Source organism: Anopheles arabiensis, chromosome 2, assembly GCF_016920715.1.
Source record: "Anopheles arabiensis isolate DONGOLA chromosome 2, AaraD3, whole genome shotgun sequence".
Classification (NCBI taxonomy): Eukaryota; Metazoa; Arthropoda; class Insecta; order Diptera; family Culicidae; genus Anopheles; species Anopheles arabiensis.
Window position 1 is genome coordinate 50,789,932 of NC_053517.1, and position 16,256 is coordinate 50,806,187.

The 16,256-nt window shown below is 40.2% G+C and overlaps 3 protein-coding genes across 4 annotated transcripts in view; all 3 read left to right on the plus strand.

The window, feature by feature from the left end:
• The first annotated feature begins 21 nt into the window (after positions 1–21).
• Positions 22–2,709, plus strand: LOC120897101. Its single transcript, XM_040301715.1, has 4 exons — positions 22–220; positions 291–1,443; positions 1,532–1,907; positions 1,991–2,709. The coding sequence occupies exons 1-4, from the start codon at positions 72–74 to the stop codon at positions 2,146–2,148; spliced, it is 1,836 nt and encodes a 611-aa protein (XP_040157649.1). The 5' UTR covers positions 22–71; the 3' UTR covers positions 2,149–2,709.
• A 2,284-nt stretch (positions 2,710–4,993) lies between these two features.
• LOC120896485 lies at positions 4,994–8,010 on the plus strand. Its single transcript, XM_040300644.1, has 4 exons — positions 4,994–5,258; positions 5,336–6,641; positions 6,728–7,103; positions 7,185–8,010. Exons 1-4 carry the CDS (start codon positions 5,110–5,112, stop codon positions 7,331–7,333), a joined length of 1,980 nt encoding a protein of 659 aa, XP_040156578.1. The 5' UTR covers positions 4,994–5,109; the 3' UTR covers positions 7,334–8,010.
• Positions 8,011–10,033: 2,023 nt separating this feature from the next.
• LOC120893243 (protein TANC2) overlaps positions 10,034–16,256 on the plus strand; it is a 120,422-nt gene continuing 114,199 nt past the window's right edge. Inside the window, exon 1 of one of the 2 annotated variants that reach the window (XM_040295015.1) lies at positions 10,034–10,892. The gene's annotated coding sequence lies outside the window, so the exon portion shown is untranslated. The remainder of the gene's footprint in view (positions 10,893–16,256) is intronic. The other variant, XM_040295016.1, reaches the window with a different exon arrangement.

Consider the following 16,256-nt stretch of genomic DNA (forward strand, 5'->3'; position numbering starts at 1 on the left):
TCGTTATTCAATTCTCAGTACTCGAGGAGAACACACGCGCGTGTCAGTGTTTTGCAAAGGCGTCTCGCAAAATGGCTTCCAAGCAAATGTTTGCTCCCGCTGGGTGTGACGCTTGCAATGTTGAAGATGCAAATTTCCAATGTTTTACGTGTGGAACATATTACTGCGGTGTATCGTGCCAGATGAGTCACTGGCCGTTGCACAAAGATTTGTGCATTCCGTAAGTATTACTTGGAACATTGGAACAATGCTTTTGTTATAACTGCCTTCGTTTTTGCTTATTTTTGCAGTCGCTTGGTTATGGCAACACCGCCGCGGGAAAACTCATCACTGCTAACACAAAATGCACTTTTGACAAATGCGAAGACATTGAGTGCGGCGCCGAATCTGGTAAAAATCCCTAAACCCGTAACTAACGGTGTGGCAATGACGAAAATGTTACCGGATCTACAGACACGAAAAGATAATAACGGACCCGTTACCAATGGCGTGGCAGCGAAGAAAACGGCGCTGGATGTGGAAACAGTAAAAGATAATATTCCGGCAGGGGCTGTCTCCAATCGTGAAAAACCAGCGATAAATGCCATTAAAGCCCCATTGCAAGCGCCGAAACCAAGCCAGCCAGCAGAAGCAGTCGCTAATAACGAAAACCCAGCACCGAAACCATTGAAAACCCCATTGCAAGTGTTAAATGCGCTTCAATCAGGGGAAATATCTGTTGTGAAAGGAAAAATTGTTCCAAAAATCGAACCGCCACGCACTCCAAAACCATTGCAGCGGGGTCCTTTCCCGGCGCCAGGAAGACACGTTAAGATTTCGTTCGTTGGAAAGGATATGCTCTACATTTACGATTCCGGTTTGGGCCCGAATGGCGAACCAAACAGTTTTGAAATGCTGATCTCACGTACACTAGATTGCGCTATGCACGTCACGGATTGTCTTTCTGCGCCTCCAGTCATAGAAGAAATAGTGTTCGCACCATTCGAAGACGACTATTACCGATCGGTGGTGAAATCCGTGCAGAATGGCATTGCTGAAGTGTTCTTTCCTGATTTTGGGAACTCGATGAAGATCGAGTGGAAGAAGCTGAAAGAAATTCCGGACGAAAAGCTCAAGTATGCTGAAGTAGTGACACATCCGGTTTGGATCGATAACGTAAAGTCGTTTACGCCGCGCGTAAATGAATATCTCGAGACGATAGTCGATCTACACGAGTTTGTGCTGACCACGGTGATCGACATGCCGAGCACGCACATCAGAATGGTAGATATGCGCCATTCGATTCAGCAATACGTACTGAGCGAGAAGCTTTTGGCGTTGCAACAACCAGAGAGTTCGTTAAATTTGAAGACAAAATTAGTCGCGCAGCTACGACAGCCGAACAGCGCGCTCAAGCTGGTAGCCACCAACCCTAACACTTACAAGCCTGTCTACTATTCTGAGGTGATATGTTAATTTATTTACTTGCTTCTATCTAGGTTCCATTTGTTTTGATATAAATTTAATATGTATATTTTATATGCTTTTTCAGATGATTGATACCAACATTTCCGTAAGCAAGGGAGTCGAATTGGTAGTATCCTATGCTTTGCATGCGTTCAACGAGAATAAGATCTCAGTGATCAACAAATCAAATCAAGTTGCGTACGAAAAAACGACGAAGGATTGTCAGACGTACGGACAGATCGACCCAAATCCATACAATCCACAGAAGCAAGAGGTTTGTCTTGTTAAAGTGAAGGACATCTGGCATCGTGCGGCACCAGTTAACTTCAAGTACGGCAAACCGGTGCAGTTCTATTTGCTAGACTTGCCCGCTTTCACGGACGAGATAAAAGATGCACCAGTTCGTCGATATCCTCCCGGTTTGACACGACATCTGTTTGCAGTCGAAAGCATTGTGGAAAGTAAGTCATGATATGATGAATTTTTAATGTGTTTAAGGGAGGATCACTTTTTCTAATGCAAATGAAATATTTTAACGTTCCAGATCCGGAGTTCCTGCTGCAGGCCATACATGGAGATGAAAACAAAGTAGAGCAGTTGCCAGGAGTAACTATTAGAGCCAATGTCTATCAAACAATTGAGGATGATATTATCCACCTCAATGTCGTGTCTTACGAAAAGGGAAGTTTGTATGCTTTATGATGAGCATATGTATTATTTCCCTCCGACTGTAGTGAACGTCTGTGTATTTCATTAATCTTTTTGACTATTATTCGTGAATTATTTTGATAAAGAAACGAACCGAAACGTATGAGTGATATACGGCCATAATTTAGAATTTATCGAAAAGGTTAGCGATCCTAAAATCGCCAATATTTAGAACATAGATACTAAAGAAAGAGAATTTTGCTAAGCTCGTGAGAAATAACGAAAGTTTGCGCTAGGTTCAGAGTATGGTTCAATTGGGAATTTTCTTTATTATAATATGTAATTAAATTACATTCCACTTTACATGAAGTCGGCGAACTGTTAAAAAACCAAAATTACATTATCATTTATGACTACCATCTCTACAACAATCCGTATGAATTTACTAGTGCCTGTTATGTATGGGGCTACACATGTCTGAGCCACGTAAACGAGATGACCGTCTCACTCTACTGAACTGTTAAGAAAGAGGTATATAGGTTCATTAATAACGGATATCAGATGTATGGTGTATTATTTTTGTGATTGGTATTAAAAACTAACTGATAAAACTTAGTTGTCCCTTAACGTGTTCATCTTTCACTAGCAGGGCAACGGATGATGCTGGCATGTTTTTGTAGGTCAAAACAAGTACAACAAACAAATGTGCTCGGGAAAAACTTCGGACTCATTGACTTCGAGTCCGGATCAGTTTTGATCAGTTCGGATGGGTCTGGAAGTAACCAAATGAGTCTGGTCGAGTCTGGCCGAGTTGTTTCAGTTGGTGGTACAAAAACTTACTTACTTACTTATCCGGCGCTACAAAAACAAGTACAAAAACAGTAAGGCTAATTAATTTTGACTGAGTTTTTGGGAAGCATGCGGTACAAGGAAAAAGGTTTTTAAATCTGACGGAAAAGGTAAATATTATTACAAGAAAGAAAATTGTTATACATACTGTATCGTACATACTCGATGCCTTTTTTGAAAGTCAATGAACTCATCAAGAATTGTATAAACGACATTGGACAGTCATTTTGGGAATTAGCAATTACAACCTAAACTACTCGCCCGGACTCTACCGAACTCGTTCCGACTCAGCCGAATTCACCCGGACTGATCCGGACTCCTCCGGACTCATCCAGATTGTTCCGGACTGATCCGGAGTCAAATCCGGTTATGATCCGGAGTCGGAGTCATATTTTGCGCACCGGAGTCAGAGTTGATCCATGACTCCGCTCCGGATTACCCATCACTAATCGGAACTCGGGAACATCACTGCCGCTGCATCTCATTCCATATCCGGTCGAATCGTGGACAGGAGAACATCACGTGTTCCACGTCTTCCACGGCGTTCTCCCACTCGGGTAGTTAGTTGAGCCATCCAGGATACCTTGTCCCGCTTGCTATAGTGTCGGGAAGCTAGAGCTGCGGGACAAGCAAAAGATCATGAAGCCGGTCTTTTGGTGGGCGAGTTCTAAAACAACTCCTTGCATCCACCGCTCGATCTTCCCCAGGTTAGTCGTCGCCAAGGAGCTGACCTGGTCCTTCCCAATAATGTGAAGGCCACGTCGTCAGCAATGCCGATGATGTCTGTTCGTAGTCCTTCGGAGTAGTTCGTCATATATGACGTTCCACAATCTTGGTCCTAGAACCGAAACCTTAGAAACACCAGCAGAAACTGTCCTCGACTCTACTCCTTCATCTGTATCGTAGTGGAGCTTCCGGTCCTCAAGCTCCGACCTTGATCAGCGCGACCTAGCCGTTTTTTGTCCAGCGCGACCTTGCCGTTTTTTGTCCAGCGTGACCTTGCCGTTTTTTGTCCAGCGCGACCTTGCCGTTATCTATCACCCGTTGGATGGCATCCCTTTACGGAACCCATATTGGGCGTCCGATAGTTCACCGGAGGTCTCGAGGTGGTTTGTCAGCATTCGCTGAATCAACCGCTCCAAAACCTTGGATTTGGTAGGCAGCACCAGTTGTTGCCGCTTCCATTTATCGGGGACCATCTACATCACCTTCAGAGACATAAGCTCCTCAAATTACTTGCGAGAGCAATTAGTGAGGATATTATAAATAGGATATTCTATTTCATACTTTCCAGAAGGGTGATTAATGAAATCACCAACAATGTAATGAAGTGAAACTTTATTTCGATCGAGCAAATGGGATACAGCTTGCATGAGAACCAAATCTCTCTATCTGATTTCTAAAGTTCCTTACATTTAACGATAGCGGTTATGGCAAAAACAGAGTTTCCGTGATTCCGTATTAAAGTTATGTGGCCAAACGTGATGAAACGATAAAACAGATGAAATTGTTTTAAAGAAACCGAAGCCTTTGCCGATTTTGAACGCAATAATGGTAAATATTTTCTTTTTCCATCGCAAATGCTGTAATATATAATAAATAGATAGGTAAATTACGGAGCAAATTATAAGCCACAGCCATAGTATTGTACCGTGACATGGTGCATGGTAAAGGGAAATGCAAATCGCATTTGAATCATGTTTGTTTATGCCAAACCAAATCAAAGAGCATTCCCGCTCTGGTGTGTCGAGCAGGAAGAAGAAACATGCTAAATATGCCGTGTAGGTTTCACGCCCGATGAAAATGATCTGTCAATGGATTCGTCAGTCAAACATTGATTTGCCCGTACGGAGATCGTATATTTTATAAAAATGTGTTGTTATTTGAGATTATTATCAATATTATTGTGAAATAAAATTTTAAAAGTTTTTCTGTACAATCAAAAGCTTCAAAACAATAAATAAGATTAAATAATTATCCCAAATCGGTGTCCAAATGATACGAATGGTTTCCAAAGTAGCACCCTTAATCATCTGTCAAATTCGTTTAATCCACGGTCTTGAAGCCAACGGAAGGAGGACAAACACAATACCCTTCGTTATTCAATTCTCAGTACTCGACCAGAATACATGTGCTTTTCACCGTTTCGCAAAGGCGTCTCGCAAAATGGCTTCCAAGCAAATGTTTCCTCCCGTTGGGTGTAGCGCTTGCAGTGTCCAAGGTGCAAATTTTCAGTGTTTCACGTGCGGAACATATTACTGCGGTGTATCGTGCCAAATGAATCACTGGCCCATGCACAAAGATTTCTGTATTCCGTAAGTATTTCTTGAGAAAGCGATAATGATGGTATGGAGCACACCCTTCAAATAGCCCTCGTGTTTGTGTATTGCAGTCGATTGGTTACGGCAACCCCACTGTTGGGAAACTCGGCATTACTAACACAATATCCACCTCCGCCGATTACGAAGCCCTCGAACGTGGTGTCAAAGCAGGAGGAGACGGTAGCGTCTGCTGGCGATGTATCGAACATTCCCTCGAATGTGGTGCCGAAACAAGAAAAAATACCGGAACCGGTGATGAACGAGGTGGCTACACCGAGAATATCAACGGATGTGCAGCAGCCTCGAAATGGCAACGTTCCGGTTACAAACGTCGCCAATGAAGTGGCGATGACCAAATCACTATCGAACATGCAGATTCAAAAGGAAAATAAACCGCCCGCAGCAGGACCCATCTCCAATGGCGAAAAACTGATGTCGAAATTGATGAACAATCAATTGCTGAAAGCTAACCAAGCAGCCCAACCTGTCGCAAATGGAGCAATCCCGAAAGCTACGAATAACCCGTTCGTTACGCAGAAAGGAGGGTCTCCACCAGTAGAAACTGTTGCACAGGAGGAAAAATCCGTACCGAAAACGTTGAAAAATCCCTTGCAAGCGTTGAAAACAAGCCAACCGGCCGGGTCGGCTGCCATCGAAAAGCCTGTCCTTAAAACCGTTGTACCGCCACGTACTCAACTTTTGCAACACGGTGTTTTCCCCGAGCCAGGACGAAGTGTGAAAATTTCATACGTTGCAAACGATCGGCTGTTCGTTTATGATTGTGGTCCCGGGCCCAACGGAGAGCCAAATAGCTTCCAATCGTTGATCGTCCGTTCGCTGCAATGCGCCATGACTGTTCAAGATTTCCTGTCGGCACCACCAACGGTGGAGGATATTGTGTTTGCACCATTTGAGGATGACTTCTACCGGTCGGTGGTGAAGTCGGTTCAGGACGGTATTGCCGAAGTGTTCTTCCCCGATTTTGGCAACTGGCTGAAGGTAGAGTGGAAGAAGCTGAAAGAAATTCCAGACCCGAAGATCAAGTATGCCCATACCGTGACACATCCGGTTTGGATCGATAATGTGAAATCGATTACGCCGCGCATGAAAGAATTTCTCGAGACGATGGTCGATCTACACGAGTTTGTGCTGACCACGGTGATCGACATACCAAATACACACATCAAAATGGTGGACATGCGCCATTCGCTGCAGCAATACGTACTGAGCGAGAAGCTTTTGGCCATGCAAGATCCAGCGGCCTCATCGAACATACAGAAAAAAATGGCTTCCCAGCTGCGGCCGCCGGCGGCCAACCCTGTGCCAAAGCTGGTAGTTACCAATCCTACCACGTACAAGCCAGTGACCATAATGGAAGTGAGTACTTATCATATTATTGTTTAATTTATAATTCGTCACATTTATTTCCTTATGCTAAATTGTTTGTTCTTGTGTTTTTCCAGCTGGTTGAGACCAACATTTGCGAAAGCAAGGGCGCCGAATTGATGATCACGCATGCTTTGCATGCCTTCAATGAGAATAAGATCTCAGTGATTACTAAATCGAACTACACTGCGTTCGAAAAAATGATGAAGGAATGTCAGATGTATGGACAGATCGATCCAAATCCATACAATCCGCAGGAGCAAGAAATTTGCCTTGTAAAAGTGAAGGACATCTGGCATCGTGCCGCGGCAGTAGATTTCAAGGACGGCAAAGCGGTACAGTTCTATTTGCTAGACTTGCCCGCTTTCACAGATGAGGACATCGATGCACCAGTTCGTCGATATCCTCCCGGATTGACACGACATCTGTTTGCGGTTGAAAGCATTGTGGAAAGTAAGTAAACTTTCGACAATGATGGATGATGGTTAATTTAAAAATAGATTCTAATTTAATTGTAAAATTTAATTGTTCTAGATCCGGAGTTCTTGCTGCAGGCTATAAACGGAGATGAGAGCAATGTGGACATGTTGCCAGGAATGGCGATTAGGGCGGATGTTCATCATACGAATGATGAAGAGATAGGTGATACTATCCACCTTAATGTCGTGGCTTTTGAAAAGTGAAGTTTTAGTATGCTTTATGGTGAGCATATGTATTTTTCCTCATCTATTTTGAACGATTCGTCCATACTTCCATTTATTTCGATTATTATTTCATTTATCTTTTGACTTATTATTTTGACTCGCAAATTATTTTGATAACAAAACGAACACGAAACGTATGGGTGATATTTTGCCATGAATTAGAATTTATTGAAAAGGTTAGCGATCCTAAAATCGACAACATATGTAAGAGGTATAGAAACAAACCGGAGAATTGCGCTAAATGGGCTAAACAAGCTCTTGAGAAGTTGTGTTTCATTTGTGTGATCTTGACAGTTTTGCATAATTCATATTTTTATTGTTATTGAATTTACAATTATTGCACCTTGAAGCAATGGAAATGTTTTCTCCGTTGCTTTATATATTTTCACCACGAGTATTTTCTTCAACTAAATTACATTCTATCTCACTTCAAGTTCCTGAATTAGTAAAACCAAAACTTCGGTACCATTGATTACGTATTTACTTAACTGCGCAGCGAATCTTAATAGTGCCTTTAGATGCGTTCGTTTAGATGCGTGCTTGTTGCGCTGGACTGGTAATATTGAAGTACAAATGTATGAATAATACAAGACAAGTTTGTGATGTATTCATATTTCGAGTAGAATTAAAACTGAAATGTCATACCTAAACCAGAACCTTAAAAGCATTTATTTTTACACAAGATGAATTATAACATGATGACAATATGAGTTTAACAATACATAGATAGCATAATTGTACCAACCTTTGCCAATTTTGTGATCTAGCAATTAGTTTATTTTGATCTTTTACACATACTGAATTAATAGATATATTTCTGTTGATAAGTTCTTTCCCTTCGAATTAGAGGTGTGCCAAATGCACTGGAATCGTATAGTTCATTCAGTTTACATCAATGAACCGGTTCACGGGAAAAAAACGCTATAGTTCTTTTGATACATCAACATATATAAAAAAAAACATGAAAATGAGTTCAATCATTCAAGAGCATTTCGAAAAAATGAATAGAAAACCTTCCAACATTGCAAATTTTGAGACAAGACAAGAAATAGTCTATTTTAAACAAATTGAACTTACTAATTAAAATTAACAAATGAACTCAGTGCGTTCGTGATGCCAAAATCGAGCAATTTTTAACAACTCTGGTTAATTTTTGACGACTGTTCATTTTTAACCATTTCTTTCCCGATACCGGCTTACTAATTCAATATTTGGCAAGCAGTTTTGGGCAGATTGATTTTTGAACGCCATGCCACAATACGAAGTGAAGGAATAGTGATGTGGGCAAGTTGTACTGGGCGAGTGAAAATTAACGAAAACAATAATTTTTGATAATAATGCACTAGATACTGGCCCAGAAATGGATTTTAAAAGTAAGGCTAATCTGGTTCTCAAATTTTTGCTTGCAACGTTTTCTGAAATAAAATGTTTTAAATACATTTAAAATACATTGAAAATACTTATCTTCATTATTTGCTGACACGAAAACACCTCTAAAAAAAAAAATAAATAAATAAATAAATAAATAAATAAAAAATACTTCCACAGCGGGAACAAATCGAGAAAATGTCTCAGTTGTAAGTTAAAAATGAATTATATCATATTTTTATATGTAATTTAGAGATAATATTTCAGGAACAAAATATTCTTTCTTTTGGTATACAAGACATTTTGTTAGTTAAAAATCTTTGTGGATTGAACATTTCTCATTTATTTTCACTCAATCATGAAATCGAACCCCAGCTAGAATTAGAAAAAAATAGTATATTCCTTTCAAATAATTCGCAATAGAGTTAGCACAAGTAATTACGATAGTTGATTTGAATATCCGATAGTTAAGTGCCAGGAACTTCCATTAGAGCTACGCGTAAACATAAACAGCAAATCAATCGTACGCTTTACACGATATTCATCGACGTTTAAAGATTGTGCCTCTGTCTTGTTTTTTAAACAACCTTCGCAACGACTCCTGTTCCAAAATCCTTACTTTGAAAAGAACGAACAAGAAGTAGGAGAATTCTATGAAAGTCCGTGATGTTTCAATTGCCTTCGTTGCTCCTGCGTTCAATGCATTTCCTGTCCCTCTCTCCATCCTATAGGAAGTGCATTGAGTCCTATTAGCTGTAACGTGCCTCTTTGTCTTTTCCTTTTACTCTCTAGAAACACGCATCTCTAACGACACGAGTTCAAGAAAAAAGAATCTCATCATTGTAGTGTCGTTGATCCTGATGCTCACGCGACGAACGTAGTTGTGTCTGATCGGCATTTTCTCGCTTGACGAGATGCATCGCAATGTTTTGACATCCTTTTCATGTTTTCCCTTTTTGTTTGGTGTGTCTACAGTGCATTGAATAAGTTTATCTACAGACGGAATCTTAAATCTAGTTCATTATTCAGCCTTATTATTTGTATGATTCACACATTAAATCGAATTTTTGTTCATGGTGTCGATATTGTAGCACATTCTCCATATCAAATGTATTAATTATTTTGGAGAATATAATGCCCTTCCAAACTTGTGCAACACTGTACCGTGATCGAGCCGAGGCAGTCGTGCGCACTGATGGAAAACCATGTGAAAGAGCGTACGATCGGTGTCGTCAGCAACCCCCATGTGCACGATCACGAACGCACTGCGCCGCAGCTTTTCACGAACGTTAGTTTCCATTTTCCCACCGCAGGCGTCGGACGGCTTGCCGGGCGCGCTTTGCTTAGCGAGCCGGCGCGGAAACACCATTGTGTGAAGCAGTGTGGCTTCACTTCCATTCGCTATTCCGATACCAAAATTAAGATGTCCTAGACAAGTGTCTCCACCGCGTGTGTGACCAGTAGCGTGTACAGAATATCTATTTATTTATCTATTTATTTATGTTATTTATAACGACCGGGAGTGCGCTTACCCTTATTTATTGAAACTGCCACTGCAAGAGCGTTAACGGAACAACGTGATCGATATTTATTTCGGGTGCAAATAAAATTAAAGTGTGCAATAAATTAAATTCATTTTGAATGAATCGAACCCGCCCGTCCGGCCATCCTTCGTCGCGATTAATTGACGGTTGTGTGGATGCGTTCCTGCCCCCACGATTCGTTCGTTTATCGGTTGTGCCTGCTTTGGTGATCGTTTTGTAAGTGACTTTCTCGAGCCCGTGCAAAAGTGCTTGTCCATTTTTCATCCCACTCATCGCCACGAGAACGTGTTGAAGTGAAAGCCATTAAAAGAGCAAGAGCGAGTAAACAAATGTTCTGATAACAAATTATCCATCCGTGGTGACGTATCTGTGTATGTGTGAGTGTATGTGAGAGCATGACACAGTGTGTGTTAAGTGTGCGCTGATCGTGCGGAACCGGAGCTCGGAAGGATAAATCACTTCGGGGGTCAATTAATCGCTCCAAGGAGTCCCCTGGAACGGGGCTGACCGATATTTTAACCCAGTGCTTGGGCTACTTGCGTTAGTAAAGTTTGGCCGCGGCATCGAAGCAAGGCGTTAGTGTCGAACCTTTTATCTTCAACCCTACCGTGCCCGGGCGACGTAAGGTAAATGGTTTTAACGGTTGCCGAAAATTAATTTTAATTAATTTTAGTACCTCCCAAACTACGCTGCTGCCGTGCCGAGTTCGGTGCGCTTCAGATCACTGCCTCTAGTCCATCAGCGAAGCCTGCGAGTGCAAATTGCCGGCAAGATCGGAACCGCGATCAGCAACTGAGGCGCAAAACTGTGGCAGTATGTTAAACACTGAAGAAAAAACAAAAACACAAATGTAAATGGGTGGTAAATATTTTTCTTTTTGTCTTAGCCTTTCTTCATTACGTTTCGCGAGACGGCGCACCAGAGCGCAGTGCAGCAGGTAACGCGAAGGGGTTGAAAGGTTTCAAGGACTCGAATCTCGCGCAGCTTTTTATCATGGACCGGCGATCGAGGACGATCTTTTCCGCCGGCAATTATGCGTAGCACCTTGTAAATGAGCATCATGTTGGAGGGAGAGGGGGCGAGGAAATAGGTGATTTACTTGAGCACCGTCCGGCACCGTTCACCTTTTGCAAAACAGTTTTGTGTTTGCTTTGTGTTTTATTTTTTGTATGCCCTGGCGTGGTCTTATCTCATCGCCGGAGAAGCCGGAGAAGGATACGGGGATTGCTCTCGTATGGTGCTTTGCTTCGTTAACCCCCACCTTCAGGGGGTTCCGCTCCGTAGGAGCTGGTGCCCTTTTGATACTACACGATACCTTGGAGCATTTTTCACGACTGCATTGTAAATGGCTCAATTTATGTAGCGATCGTTGATAATTCATCCTCAATTGTGTCTACATGGGTGTATGTGTGTGTGTGTCTGAGTTGATTTGTAAACTAGTAAATTGCAAAATGCTAAATTGATTATGATTCACGTGCAGTGGCGAGTTTAACGGTAAGCAAACTAAGCAGTTGCGGGGGGCCCCGAGCTGAAGGGGGCCCCGAGCTGAAGGGGACCCCGAGCTGATAGGGGCCCGGAGCTGAAGGGGGCCCCGAGTTGAGGGGAGCTTGATAATCTTCAGAGAGCAAACTGTTATTTTGCTGACGAAATTCTAGAAAATTTGATACTTGAATATCCGATCCATGCTCGGGGCCCCCACCCTGCTTCCATTTATCAGTTTTTCATTGAAATGCTTCAGAAAACTGGTTAACCGTCCAACCGCGGCAAAATAGAACAGAACGTGTACGAAGTGAGACAAAGAAATTTGCAATCAACACAGAGTGAAAATGAAGAAAACAACTCACAACAGTATCACTGTGAGAGAATGCAATGTTGATGGCAGGTCATATTTTTATTATGATTATGATTAATATGATCAAATGTGATAATACCGATTTATTTTACGACAAATGTATCTCTTGGAATAATTGATACAAGCTTTAATTGTATACATTTTGTTGTGTGCCATCATTGAGCAAAATCATCGCAAGACATAATATAATATAAAATATAGATATAAAAATCTTCAAAGCTTCTGTCTTCAATCAGCCCATAGTGCCTACCTCAAAGTAGGTAGTGCCTGAGTTTTCAGAACAAAAATTTGTCAGACACTCAGAAAGTGGGACTGTGCGGACATGAGGAGGTATGGTAGGCAATGTTGGAGTGTGAGTATGGGCCTTTGTTCGCCTAAAAGTTGGGGCTTGGAATAGTGGTGGGTTTTACGATCCATTTCATGACCCGACCCGGAATCGGGTGCGTGTCAGTCGGAATCGATTCCGACCCGTGGGTAAAGCTGGTACACTAGGTCGGAGTCGTATTTCAATCCAACCCGCGTGTGCAATGTGTTCGGATCAACCCGAATAATCAGTAGGTGCGAGCAAGCATAAGCGACTCCGACCCGTTGGTGCAGCGAGTTTGAGTCGTGTAATCTACCGTGACCTGCCCGATCCGAACCCGCAGCACCAACGGGTCGGAGTCGTTTATGCTTTCTTACACATATTGGAATCGGTACAACTACTTAAACTACTTGTAACTTTCCGGGCGACTTCGGATCGCGTACGGATGCCTCCAACTGGATAGGTTCGAGTCGACCCGCCCATCACTACCATGGAGTGCAAGAAATGCTTTAATCATAAAAAGTCCGAGGCTACTTGTTTGCGCCGTGCTTAAGCTTGCCTTTTATCGCTCAGTTTGTCACTGATCGTAAGCCTGTCCGCTGCTTTCTGTTTATTCTTATCAAAGTTTGATCAAATTAGTTCATCGTGTTAAGTGGCTTATCAATTCAAATTAGGCAATTTTAGGTGCCACTCTTGAACTTACGTTATTTTGTTTCTGTTAGAGCCTTTTTGATAGACAATACAATACTTCAGCGGCTTACGCTGACATTAGGTCTTAACAGTTAGCATATTTGGAGAAAGGTGTGTATTTCAATGTTTTATTATTTTATCATACATAAGAAGAAATGTTCCAACATGAGATTTTTTTTTCTAATGTTATACCCTCAGATATTTGCATAATGAAGCGTTATCAAAGCGGTGCTGAGAAAAGAAAGAAAGTTAGAAAAGAAATAGAAACGAACGAACAACAAAAAAATGCAATGCTTAAGTTTGTAACGGTGGCCTCGAGTTCAAAGAATCCAAGTTCAGATGAAATTGTGGATAATATCCCTCAATCTATCGATGGCGATTGTGACTCGATTATGCCATCAGATAGTGAACAAAATGAATTGGTGAATGGCAAGCAACCATCAAAAATACCTAGGGAAATGGAAAAAACTAATCCTGTGAATGATGAGCTAACATCGAATGTCTCGAACGATAATGTCAGAAATGAATTAAATGATAGTGAACTATCTTCCTTAGACCGTGAACGTTTAAATGACATTGCTTTATGGCCATTGAACTTAAGTACAGCATCCCAGGACTATATAATTAGGAATAAACCAAGAAATATTGGTAACATACAAGAATTAAAGATACTGTACAAAGATAAGGAAGAATTTCGTTGTAGAGGTTTATCTAAGGAACATTTTTACAGAAAAAAAGGAAACGGTTTATTAGAGGAAAGAATATGGTTGGTGTTTTCTGAAACTACGAAGTGCGTTTACTGCTATCCTTGCAAGTTATTCTCTAAATCTAAAACAAAATTTATCACAGGATTACAGAATTGGCGATCAATAACAGTGCTTTTAGGAGAACATGAAGTGTCTAAAGATCATATTGCTGCTATGTGTACTTTATATAATAGATCGACAAAAATTAATTCAATAGACAATCTTCTTTTAGCGGAAAAAGAAACAGAAGAAAGATATTGGAGAGATTTATTAAAAAGAATTGTTTCGACTATAAAACTTCTTTGCCGCTTAGGATTAGGTTTTCGTGGGCATGATGCAAGAATTCATTCAGTTAGAAAAGGAAATTATTTCACATGTTTGGAATACCTGAGCGAGTATGATGAGTTTCTGAAAATGCATTTAAAAAAATATGGAAATCAGGGAAGTGGAAAAACAAGTTATTTGTCGCATACCATATGCGATGAATTTATACAAATCATTGCCGATGAAGTAAGATCTAAAATATTTCAAGAGATTAAAGAAGCGCAATACTACAGCATAATTTTAGATTCAACTCCAGATATCTCACACATTGATCAATTAACTTTTATCATGAGATATTTATCATCGACTGGCCAAATAGTAGAACGATTTGTTGGATTCATACCAATCGAAAAACATGATGCTCTGCATTTAGAACAAGTTGTGTTGCAGTTTTTAGATAAATATGGGGTAGATTTGTTAAACTGTCGAGGCCAGTCCTTCGACAACGCAGCAAACATGGCAGGAAAATATAATGGACTGCAAGCACGCCTCAAAGAACGTAATCCCAAAGCAGTTTTTGTGCCCTGCACAAACCATTCGCTTAACCTCGTAGGGAATTTTGCGGCAGAGAATTGTTCTGAAGCAGTAAAGTATTTTATGTTCATTCAGAATATATACACATTTTTTTCTTCGTCTACACACCGTTGGAAAATTTTACAAGATAAATTAAAAATTCTCAAAAGCCATCCAATTAATTTAAAACGCATTTGCGATACAAGATGGTCAGCTAGAGCGGACGCAATAAACGCTTTTTATCGTGGGTTTAATCAGATAAAAGAGGCATTAAATGAACTATCTACTGCTAATTCAGAAAAACAAGTAACAAAATTGGAGGCAAAATCATTGTTGAAAAAAATGTGCAAGTATGATACTGCATTGCTAACAATAATATGGCATACAATTCTCCAACGCATAAATGCTACAGCTAAATCGTTGCAATCACCAACGTGTGAAGTTTTAACTGGGTCGAAATTGCTTACATCGTTATCAAAATTTATAGACGAATATAGACATGATTACGAAAAAGTTGTGCAACAATCTACAGAGCTTTGTGGTTTATCATTTGAAACGATGCATCTAAATGAAAAGAGGAAACAAAATCAGTTGGCAAGTGAGAATGAAACCGAACGTACACTGAAAGATAAATTTAGAATCAATACTTTCTACGTGATTTGTGATAATATTAAATCAGAGCTAATGGTAAGAGCTAAAAAGTATGAATCGGTGTTAGAGCCTTTCGGTGTACTATTTGATTGGAGTTTGAGCAGTGAAAAGAGATCAGAAGCATTAGCAGTATTAAAAAATATATATAATGATGATATTGAAATTGAAATGGTTGATGATGAATTAGAACATTATTTACATTTTATGAAAGATCAGAATTCTTTGATTAAAAACTCAGAACTGGACATCGAAGAAATGTATAAAATAACAAAAAATATGTCATGCACTTTCCCGAATATTGAAATATTATTTAAAATTTTCTTGACTATTCCAATATCAAACGCATCCGCAGAAAGATCCTTTTCAACATTGAAGCGTATTAAGTCTTATTTGAGAAACTCATTAGGAGAAGCTAAATTGAACGATTTTGCAGTTTTATATGTAGAGCAGGATTTGTTGAACCATCTGGATACGGACAAAATTATAAAAGAATTCGCCATTAGTAAAGTAAGACGTAAAAATATTTAGCTGAACTTGTGATTTGCTAGGAATAGAAAGATATATGCACTATTAAAAACAATGTTAATTTCTGAATAAATCAATAAATATTTTAATGCTAATGCAGAAATGCATAAAAATTTGTAATCCCCCTAGCATATTTTTTATTCATTTGAATTCATTTAAAAACTTACTTGAATGCACAAATTAATTTGATTGTTATTATAACTTGAATTGTTTAAAGAACAGTTTTCATTTACTTTTCTTCAGTTTGGACCACGTATAACAATAATCAATCGTTGCGAGCACGACAAGTAGAAAAAGGCACACTAAAATCGAAGTGAGGAAAATACAAATGAAAGTGATGCATAGACAAGAACCATGATAAATGGGGGCCTCCAAATCATTTTGC